This window comes from Podarcis tiliguerta (assembly GCF_965153285.1).
Source record: "Podarcis tiliguerta genome assembly, chromosome: 13".
Lineage (NCBI taxonomy): Eukaryota > Metazoa > Chordata > Lepidosauria > Squamata > Lacertidae > Podarcis > Podarcis tiliguerta.
Window position 1 is genome coordinate 40,508,107 of NC_139546.1, and position 11,600 is coordinate 40,519,706.

Sequence of the window (11,600 nt, forward strand, 5' to 3'; positions counted from 1 at the left end):
AGCAACTAAAAGAGATCAGAGCTGAGATGGATAAGATGGTGAATGAAAATGGACCAGAGAATGATGAGGTTAAAGAAGATGCAGAACGTTTGGAGAATTGATAAAGCACTGCCAGAACAGCTGAGTGGAATGGTAAAGCTGGAGGCAGTAAACAATGAAATGGAGAGAATCTTCACACAGGTGACTGGAGGAGTGAAACAGGCATGTGGTGTAGTCATGATGTTGGAGAAGTGGACTGAATCCATGGATAGGGAGCTTAAAAAGCATTCTAGAGCTGAGAGAGAAAGGATTTGGAGTGAAATTTGGAGCGAAATTAGATGCAAAAGCTATTGAGCTTCTGGCAATTTCCCCGGAGAAAGAATGGAAGAAGAAGAAATGGAAGGAACTTCTTTTTTTTCTAAATTAGGATGGAAAATCACAGCAAACAGGAAATGGGATCAGAATATACAGAATTGGGTGTGGATTGATGCATTATTTTTGATGCATTATTTGATGCATTACTTTGATGCATTATTTTCATGCTTTCATGGGATCATCAGAGCTGACTTCATGGAAGTATGGCTCATTCACTTAACAGCAGCTCAAGTGGCTTTTTGTAATCTGTCGTTACATATTTTTACGCACGAGAAAAAGATGTTTCTCTATCACCAGGCTATTGACTGATGTTTATTATACACTTTGTGTTCTCATTTTGTATTTTTCTGTTGTGCATTTTTCTGTAAACTTTGGCTGAAGGGTGGAATAAAAATTAAATAAAGAGCTGAAATAATGAAATGAAATACTTTAATGGGATCATCCTAAGTGACTACATGGAAATCATGGCTCATTCTTGCACAGAGGCTTTCTGTGATCTTGGAGGGTATATCACTCATTACTAATAAAAGATATTTGAATACAATGGGCTTCAGTTAGGTCAGCTAGGCTGATTCTTTGTTGTTCTAATTAACTGTCCCTTAGTATTCAGTTCAGGCCTCAGTAAAATGATATAGCATTTGGGGAAAAAGATGCACCCCAGTAAGCCCAAACTGGAGGCCAAGATGGAGAAGATCTCCACAGCCACCATGTATTTTCCTTTTGTGCTCAGGTAGGTTGGGACAAAGGACAACCAAACACTGCAAAAGACCAGCATGCTGAATGTAATGAACTTGGCTTCATTAAAGCTGTCAGGCAACCTCCGAGCAAGAAAAGCCACAATAAAGCTGACAGAAGCCAAGAAGCCCATGTAGCCCAACACAAAATAAAACATAAGGACTGACCCCTCATTACAGAGCATAATCATTTCTTTAATCATTGTATTCATGTCTAAATCAGGGAATGGGGGAGATGTTGCCAACCACATAGTACAAATGGTGGCTTGAATAAGAAAGCAGGAAAGGACAATGGAGTTGGACAATGGTTTCCCTACCCATCTCCTCAACTTAGAGCCTGGCTTGGTGGCCATGAAAGCCAGAACCACAATGGTGGTTTTAGCCAGTATGCAAGAAACTGCCACAGAGAAGATCATGCCAAAAGCAGTTTGTCGAAGGAGGCATGTCAGTGCTCCAGGCTGGCCAATGAATAGCAAAACACAAAGAAAGGACAGCAAGAGGGAGATGAGGAGAGTGTAGGTGAGGTTCCGGTTGTTGGCCTTGACTATGGGAGTATCCATGTGCTTCAGGAATATTCCAAGAACCAAAGCAGTGAGGAGAGAAAAGGAGAGAGCCAAAGAGGACAAAATTGTGCCCAAAGGTTCTCCATAAGACAAGAAAGTTATTTGTTTTGGAAGGCATCCATCCTGGAAATGGTTTGGATATTGGTCCCCAGGACATTCAAAGCAAACATCCATGTCTGAAAAAGAAAAGAAAGAGTTATCTACATGGAAATCCATTCTGCCATGCTTGGTGGAAATTCTGTATTTTGGAGCCTTGAATTAGGATGCCTAGAACAGTTGTAAAAAACACATCCTTATATTTAGAAGTAATATTCAGCTTTGATTGCAAAGCAATCTACATCTTGGGTCAATCTCAAGAAGGTAGCAGTCTACAGGTCTGAAGATTTATTCCTAACATCCACTATCTGGCTAGCTGGTTTGGCAGCTCCTTCCATCCCTAGGCAGTGTGATAGCTTGAATCCTTTTAATGGTGGTACATAGCTGACAACACATGAGACCTTTGTTAGCATGCCAACACTCTATTACCAAGCCAGATTCAAGGTCCCTGTGCCAATTTACAATCCCTCAACTCAGGTCATTATTGTTAAAGGAACAGCCTTAAGCCTTCTATTCCAGCTTGATGATTGAGATAATCCATAGGAGAATTGCTTAGCTTGAGGTTTTGGGACTATGTCTTTATTGTCATTGGACCCAGTCTTTTGGAACATGCTTTCAACAATGAATCAGAAGGCATCTTCTATAGTAAACTTTAGATATCTGAAAACTTTTCTTTTCTGCCAAGCATATGGAGAAAGTTAAGAAAATATATCCTTTAGGAATTAGTTGGTGATCTGCCCTTTTGTTGCTTTTTAAACCCTCCTCTGGGTTAATGTATTTGGCTGTTAACTAAAAGACTGGAGATTTGTGCCATTGTATATATACTTACTTGTTTTTTTGTGTCTATATGTGTATGTTTGTCTGCCTCTGTGAATTTTTGTTGTTGTTGTAAACTACTTTCAAATTTTTATGAAATTGTACTATGCAAGTGGTTTTAATGAATAAACACATAAATAATATGCCTGGCTCTTATAAAACTCCTACCCAATCACATCTCTCCAATGTTATTCAGATTTGTACACCAAATACAAATCTCAGTGGTGATATCAAGCAAGATCCTGATATAGCTTTTGAAGAGTTCACAGCTTATCTCCTACCCTTCTGGTTTGTGATCTTCCCTTCTGGACATGGAAGACAATCATAGCAGCAAGAAGGCTTCCCTTCCTTCTTGGTCCGACTGTAACCTAAATGACAATTCTCATTGCACACAGAAGGAGGTGGTGTCTGTACATAAATAAAAGAAGACAATAATTTCATGGAGTGCATCTCCCTGGCACAGGAAAGGTGGTGAAATACACAGTTTAGAAATAGGACAATAATATAGGAAAATGCTCCCCCCCCCCAGAGAGCACCTTTTATGGAGAGAGAATTAGAGAGAAACCTCCTTGAATGTAATGTTAATGTCTTCTCAAAAATGTATAAGATGCTATTAGAATGGGAAACAAAAGATGAACAAGTGAAATCTTCAATGCTACATTGGGCAATGGATATTGGTCGTAAAGGACCCCTGGACGGTTAAGTCCAGTCAAAGGCGACTATGGGGTTGTGGCGCTAATCTCATTTTCAGGCCAAGGGAGCCGGCATTTGTCCCCATACAGCTTTCCAGGTCGTGTGGGCAGTATGACTAAACTGGGAGCGATTGTGAATAATGATATAAAGTTTGCAGCTTTTTATAATTAGAGGGGAAATCATATTAAAATGATGTATAGATGGTACTTAACACTCAATTTGTTTGCCAAAATGTACAAATCAGAATTTAGTATCTGATGGAAATGTAAAGAACAAGAAGATACCTTTTTCCATATGTGATGGACTTGTAATAAGGCAAAAGCCTACAGGGAAATGATATACAGTGGTACCTCTGGATATGCACACCTCTGCTTGCGTATTCTGCGGGTTACGCACGTGGCAGACCCGGAAATGTTTTTCTGGGCTTCGCCATGCGTGCATGCGCAGAAGCACTCAACACGCCATGCGCAAAAGCACTCTACGTGCAGCACACATGCGCAGAACAGGCACCTCTGGTTGCAAATTCCTTGGGATCCGACCAGAGCTCCAGCACAGATCCCATGCGCAACCGGAGATGCTACTGTATAATGAGTTTAAAAAAATGTTTAAGTTAACCTTTATTAAGATACCAGAGACATTTCTTTTGGGAATAATGGGATTAAAGTTACCTAATGTATTTATGTATGAGACCACTGCTGCCAGAATGTTGTATGCCCAAAGATGGAAAGAAGGAAATGTCCCAATAAAAGAAGAAGGGTTACGGAAACTAATGGACTATGCAGAAATGGCAAAACTCATGGGAAGAATAAGAAATCGGGAAGATCAAGCTTTTAAGACACAATGAAATTCATTTATAGTATATTTACAAAGTTATTGTAAACAAATTAAGACAGTAGCAGGTTAATGTAAACAATGTGCAATGAAAACAACAACAGCAGCAGCAGTAGCAGCAGCAACAACATATAAATAACACACATGGTAAGTAACAAATTTGTATAATTTGGACATGAAGTAACTAAAATATCCTAGAACATTGTCAGGTGTTGATTGTTCTAATTCTCTGTGTTTCATACAATCTTTTAATATTTCTTGCTTGCAGTGTTAACTCCCCCCCCACCATGGTTATATTTTTCAACATTAATATTTGTTTTGGATGATGATCTTTGCTTGGTCAGGTTCTAAACATATTAGTTTACATGCTACGTTCCTGTGAGCATTATCTTGGAATATCACTACCTTAGAGACCAGAATCATGAAGCAATATTTATTGAACTTTCTCCAGAATGCTGGAGGTCCTCCAGTTATAGGCATCCTCCATGCCTGCTTTTTTAAAAGATTACTTTTTAAAATTATGTTACTAATATAGTAATGATTCAATCATTATTTGGCTTAATTATTTTGATTCAAGTATGCATTTCAGTGCATAAATTCATGCTCCCAGAGGTTTTCAGCTGTTTGTTCATCTCCCAATGTTCCCTGCCATGTTTGCAATAACTGCTTTGGAGGGTTATTTAGGTTGCTGAAATGGCTCCAGATAAGTGCAATGGCAATGGGTCTTCTAACCAAGTCTATATGGATGTTCTACCAAATCTAGACAAGACCTGAGGAGATATCAGTTTTAACATTGAAGAAAGGATGGAAGATACTATAAAACGCCATATACCTGGTTGAAGTTGCTGGGCCATATAATGGCATCATCATGAATTCTGAGCCCCTTTTCTTGGTGAATCTGTGGGTCCATTTTTCCAACTTTGACTCTAAGAAAGGACTCATTTGGGAATGTGACCCAGTTGATAATATCAAAGCCAGCTACTAATGCTCCCCTTTGGTCAAAGGAAATTTCTTCTCCGGCACTATTGTTGAAGGAGACACTTCTCAGAAAGTGTTGGAGCTAAATTTGGGATAGGGAATTATAGTGAAGATCTACAAAAGGATTCCTTATTGAGATCATAGTTCACCTCTGAGACCTTTGATTCATAATTTATTTAAACTACATCAGCTGACCAAGTGGTCTAACGTAAATACCTATGTGCCAAAACCTGATGTCCAATGTGATGTGCACTGTGGGACGGGTACTGATGTGTCGTTTGATTTATCTTCTGGTTTGTGGTGTTGGATATTGTTTCAGCTAGGTGAAGAGGGAAGTGCAGGCACCTACCTTAATCTCCTCCTTAAGGAATGTGTCTCGGGAAAGCTGAGAGGGGGATACACGGTTTGGGTCTGGAAGACATTGTAGGGATGCACAGAACTCACATGAAAAGTTTGTGTTGCTATGTAGGGATGAGATCAGCTTGGATTCCTAAAGCATGGGCTTGGAAGTTAGCAGACGACAAATAGCCATTTCAGGATTGTTTGTAATAAGTAAAGTCTGAGAATGTTGCATGGAGAGGGAGACCGAGGAAAGGCAGTGGAGAGAAATGAAGGAACAAGTGACTCATACTGGAGGTACTGGGGACAATCAGTAGAATTCCCTTTAAGGAAAACTGGACATGGCACCCAGTGTCAAACCAGAAAGTGCAAAAATTAAGAGTCGTTCTGGAACACTTATAGTGAGACAAACCTTTCGTTCCTTGCATATACAATGACTGCCCTCAGTAGTAATAAATGTGCTCAGCCTCAGAGGATACAATTTAAGGAATTCAAATCTTTGTCAATTTTAATACTGGGAGGTCAAATTATGGAATCAGCTAGGGTCAGTAGCAAAACTTCAAAAAAAGGGGTGTAAGGATTGCATGTGAAAAATTACTTTCAGAATTCATAACAACCTAATCAGACAAAGTGGCAATGAGGATAGGAATCACACTTCAGAATAAAAACAATATTCCATCCATTAAGTTGTATGGAATTATATTTTCTCATCCACAAAAGATCTGCAAAACTAGAGGCCACCTTCAGCTTAGTGCTAGAATATGATATATAACATTTGCATTAATAGGATCAAAATTTTACCTGCCATGGATGTTGCTTCAGATAGTCCAATGTTATTCCATTTGTCATTGCTCTAATTTTGAACGTGGAGCATTGCATGGCATGCAAAGCATGTGCCACAGTATATAGAGCATTGTAGACACTGTAGCTTTGGGCAGTCATGCTCATTTCAAAAACGGAACCAGGAAGGCTATCAACCTTCTCCTCTCCAGTGCATGATGCCTTAAATTCCTTATCTAAAGAAGCATTGGAGAAAGAACAGATGAATACCTGTTCCCAAAAAACCCGGAGAAAGCTATCTTCTCTTTCAGAGGCAGGGTTTCTCATCTGAACAAATTTCTGGAATCCTGCAAGTTCCTTTGAGGAAACTGCCAAGGAGAGAGCACCATGGATAAAATCAATTTCCCAGCCTCTTTGAAAGGGGATGGATGTGAATTCCATCTGCGCAGTCATTATCCAGACTTTTGATGCGGCATGCATTGGTATATCATGTATTTCTGCAGCCATCGGCATCATTCTCAATACCATAATGCTGTCAATCTCACCATTAACAACCACAGCATTAGCAGTGCTTTCCATAATAACACGGATTGTTTCAGAACCATCAGCCACCATTTCATTGAACTCTCCAGAAAACTTCAGTTTAGGAAATCTTCCTATAAAATCAAAGCAGATACCCTTCTGGGCAAACATGGGAAGAATATTTTCTACAAATTGCTCTCCAGTATCATCATTCTGAGAAACCACCCCAATCCACAACCAGCTGAAATGCAGGAGAAGTTGGAGTATCCCATTGTACTGATGAGTCCCATCTGGGAACATCCAGTGGGAGAAAAGAGTTTGTACATTGTTTTCCATCATGGGAGAAGAGCCATAGATGAGCTAAAAGTAAGGACAAATGGGAAAAGAAAAGTGGTAGCGAATTGTGTTATGACCTATCACCACTTCTTAAAAAACTGCTTCAGGCAGTATCACAAATCTCTATGTTCTTGAGGCCATAATTCTTTTGTCCTTGAGGTCTATGATGCACCTCCGATTTTTAAAGATGGCTAAGTCCTCAACTGATCAAGTAACAACGTTCAAGCTGAACACATATCATCAAATCCAAGTGTACATGTTTTCATCTCTGCCCATGCTCCATGCACACATCTTACCTGGGGCATCTTGTACATATGAAGGATGGTGGCCATCTGGAGACATGAATCTGAGTTTGATCCCCCAATGACAGCTATGGGAGTGTCCTCAACATCACACTTGTAATTAGGAACAATTCCTTTCCTGGAGAGAGCTGCTAGTGAGGCTTGATAGATCCATCTGGCAATGAAATGGCTATTATAGATGTGGAAGCCCAGTGTGTCATTGGGTAGGATATGTGGGTTTTCATTGATCTCCCTCACAGCAAATGCCAAGGCCAGAATATGCTGATAGAGTTGTGTCATTGGCCTGTAAGGAGAGTAACATATTGTATAACATGTTTATAGAAATAGATTATATGCCGACAGTCCAAGGAAATTTTTTCAGGTAGGTAGAGTTGTGTCATTGGCCTGTGAGGAGAGTTACATATTGTATAACAGTGTATGTTTAGAAAAATCGATGGCATGCCCACAGTTCAAGAAAATTTTTCTAGATAGGTAGGCAGGTAGGTAGGGACATGATGCCCTCTAACAGCTTTGAATGCTGTCAAATTACAACCTTTATGAGCAGAGGCTTGCAAAACACTCACCTTTCCCCTTGCTATTGTTTTCTGAAAATCTCAGAAAGTAAAAGTGTTCACATTATGTGCATGTCACCATTCACACAAAACTTGTATGAATGAATGAATGTGGATTCAAACTCCACTGAATGAATATGGATTTAATCTATTGAAATATGTAGCATGCATGAGAGAAATCTCAAACACCTAAGGTTTTTTGATACTGTTTTATGACTCTATTATGACTCTGATACTCTAATCGTTTGGAAATGAGAAAACAAGTCTACCAGTGCAATGTCATATTGGTATGTGGACCTTTGGTGGATATACGACAACAGAATGTGACCTAGGGCCATATTTCAAATAGGAATGTACTTTTGTTTGCAGAAAGTAAGCTGGTATTCGTGCCAACCATACTGCAACTGATGATGATGATGGTGGTGGTGGTGATAATAGTAGTCTGCTTAGATGAGTTGACAGTGCCTGATCACCCAATCATACAAGTACTGTCCAAAACGTATAAGAAGATCACTTCCAAATATGAGTGATTAACCATTTGTGGCAGGTTTGAGAAAAGCCAAAAATGGATTTTCTATATCCAAAGTATTCCATGGGAAATAGCCTGAAAACCTAAATGCAATGAAAGTGAACAATCCTGTTTATACTCTCTTGTAATCTTATAATGGATAAATGCTAGTTTTAGACCTGCCTTTTATATTGAAATTATGAACCTAAGGTTGGCAGATCTTGCACAAAGCATTTTGAGAACTCCCCCAGCCCATCATAAACATCTGAAGTACAGAGAAGGAGAAGTCGGAATCATCACCATCTTCTTAAATTACCACCCATCAAATGCAGACATATACTCATGAAGGATTTAAAAAAAATTTAAAATATATATGTATATGTAAATTTTAAAAAACCCACAATTCCTTACAACATGTCATCAAATAATTCAGGAGAGGGAGGTTTGTGGAAGGTTAATATACTTGAAGCTATATAGATTTGAGACATAATGCCACCAATGATGAAGTCCCCAGATTGATAGTATTGGTGAAGAATTGGAAGTGGATCTCTAATAGAACATAAAGCAATAGGAACCCTGCACATTATCATTCAAATGATTTTGGTTCAAAAGCTCTCACTGGAATGCCCCTCCCCAAAAATTGATCTTCTCAGGGTAAGGAAATCTGCAACCAGTCTGAGAGAGCCTTGGATCTAGCATGTGCTCTGAAGGGCACAGGGGCTGTTCATTGTGTCCTTCACTTTTACTTCATAGTGTTTATGTGGCTTTTGAAACACACCTGGGATGAGGAGAGGCAGCAGCAGTGATTATGATTAATTTGATAATCAGATGGCAGATAATGATCAGTTCTGAATTGTAGGTTTTCTATTAGATTTCAAAAGAAAATCATTTTTACCTTATCATAGCCAAAGTCTCAGCTGGTCTTACTCAGTAGGGAGGAAAGGTTATACTGGGTCTTAGCAGGATTTGCAAGGAAGAAGAGGGTGGACTAAGCATCTCCTGTCAATAGTCTGTCAACAGAGATAATGATGTGGTAGCCAAGCCGTCTTGGTTATCACATTCTCTCTGGGGGAAAAAGAGAATGGGGCTATCCATTGTGTCTTCCAGTCTTAGTTCATAGTGTGCATGTGGCTTCTGAAACTCCCCTGGGATGAGGAGAAGCTGCTGAAGGGACTATTAATAAGATGAGATATAATTATAATTATCAGTTCTGAGTTGCAGATTCATACCAGATTGCAATGGAAAATCATGTTTACCTTATCATAGCCAAAGTCTCAGCTGGTCTTACTTACTAGGGAGGAAAAGTTATACTGGGTCTTAGCAGGATTTCCAAGGAAGAAGAGGGTGGACTAAACATCTCCTGCCAACAGTTTGTCAACAGAGATAATGATGAGCCAAAGTCTCAGCTGGTTCTGCTTAGTAGGGAGAGGTATAATGGGTCTTAGCAAAGGCAGGGGAAAGTAGAAAAATGAAGTCAGTCTAAAATCTGAGTTCATAAAAAGAAAATATATCACTATATATTTTGTAAATATTTTGTCGGCAATTGTTCTTATATGTGGAATAATCTTTGCACAACTTAAATTCGGATATAGCTTTATTTAAGATAGGAATCCATTTTGGGGGATTAATCAAAGTTTTCCAATATTCATTTTCAGGTACAGATGTCTACAGTAAGGCCTTCAAAAAAGGAAACTCTCCAACATGAACAGAAGTGTCATTGTGGACCTCTGGAAAGTTTCAGCCTCTTGGATGTTTGGAGATTGTATGACACATTTTGTCTATTTGGCTGACAAATGTACACAACATTGACACAAAATAAAACCTCCAGTTCACCACCATAATTTATAGAGCTTTTATCTAATTTATCTCTTCTTTCTTTCTTTCTTTCTTTCTTTCTTTCTTTCTTTCTTTCCAGCCATCTTTCATGTTACAAAGCTATTGTTGTCACTCTAAATAAAGAAACGAGACCACTTCTGCTGGGGTATACCTGCTTGCTTGAGTGAACAAAGGTTTCAGAAAGTGCAATCTTTGTTCTCTATATAAGAGATAGGCTAACAGATAATGAGTGATGTCTTCCCCCAAAGGTTAACCACAAATACAAAGTCTGTCTGCAAATGAGACCTTGTTATAGTGGCCTCCCAAGATTGCAGTGGGCACCACATGAAAAGCAGCTCAATAAAGGCATTTATATAAGGAAGCTCAGAAGAGTTTGGTCAGAGAACTAGTTGCGTGATCAGACCTTTAAACCTCCCCCCTTAAATAAATTCACACAAGACTCAAATTTTGGTTTGGTTTTTGGCAGAATTTAGGTCACAACTTTATTGATTACAGGAAGTGAGTAGTTGCATAGGCTCTGGTTCGACTAGCTCCCTGCACCGTTGCAGGTAGCGCTGACCCAGGGCACCAGCATAGGTCAGCCTAGGGTAAACACCTGGATAGTTGGAAAGCCGGGAACAGACTATGTCCACCACCCAGATGTCCCCCTGGACTCTGGCACAGGCACAATCCCCTCACACGGTTGACCAAACCACTGAGTCCCTGGATTCCTTAAACGGAATACCCCTCACATAGGGATGGTGAGAGCGCTCCCCCATCCCTATCACCTGCACCAGAGCCTATCCGCTACACGAGCACCACACTCGCCAGCAACCACTCACACCTGTAACCAATCCCTTAGCCCCGCTGACACGGAGGTCAGTCATAAATCATTCCCAATCACAGACAGATAAACTCCATCAAGCCACGGAAGATAATGCTCGGGTGACGGCTCACCGTCCCTGCCCAAGGCCAGAACCTTTTTGGCCACCGCGCTCTGGATGCTCATCTGGGCCCTCTCGGTGGCAGCTGGGCATTGGCTACCTCACCACACACGTCACTGCCATCAGTGACCCAATTTTGAGTCCAGGAAGAGCTGCCTTCAACTCTTCATAGTCCTCTTGCATGCGGGACCACAATCTCAGCCGGGGCCTTCCGGCAATTTCGCCCAGCTGCACCACCACCACCTTGGGCGTGCCTCTGCAGACATCTTCGCCCACATCGCTTGGGAGAAGCCCCTCCAAAGGCATTCCTCGTCTGGATATCCAGGATATACGCATGTGGTCAATGACATTATGTTTAAAGACTGATCACTCACATAATCACACACACCCCAACATGAAATGGACACTTTAGCTGAAGCTCAGAATTTTTGGTGAAAA

General features: G+C 40.2%; 1 protein-coding gene across 1 annotated transcript; it reads right to left on the reverse strand.

Annotated features, from left to right (window-relative positions):
- Positions 1-913: 913 nt before the first annotated feature.
- LOC310662235 (vomeronasal type-2 receptor 26-like) lies at positions 914-11,468 on the reverse strand (the record flags this gene model as incomplete). Its single annotated transcript, XM_083409008.1, has 7 exons — positions 914-1,827; positions 2,845-2,971; positions 4,920-5,147; positions 5,415-5,450; positions 6,710-7,066; positions 7,339-7,627; positions 11,263-11,468. 7 exons carry the CDS (start codon positions 11,466-11,468, stop codon positions 914-916), a joined length of 2,157 nt encoding a protein of 718 aa, XP_083265134.1.
- Between the last annotated feature and the right edge of the window lie 132 nt (positions 11,469-11,600).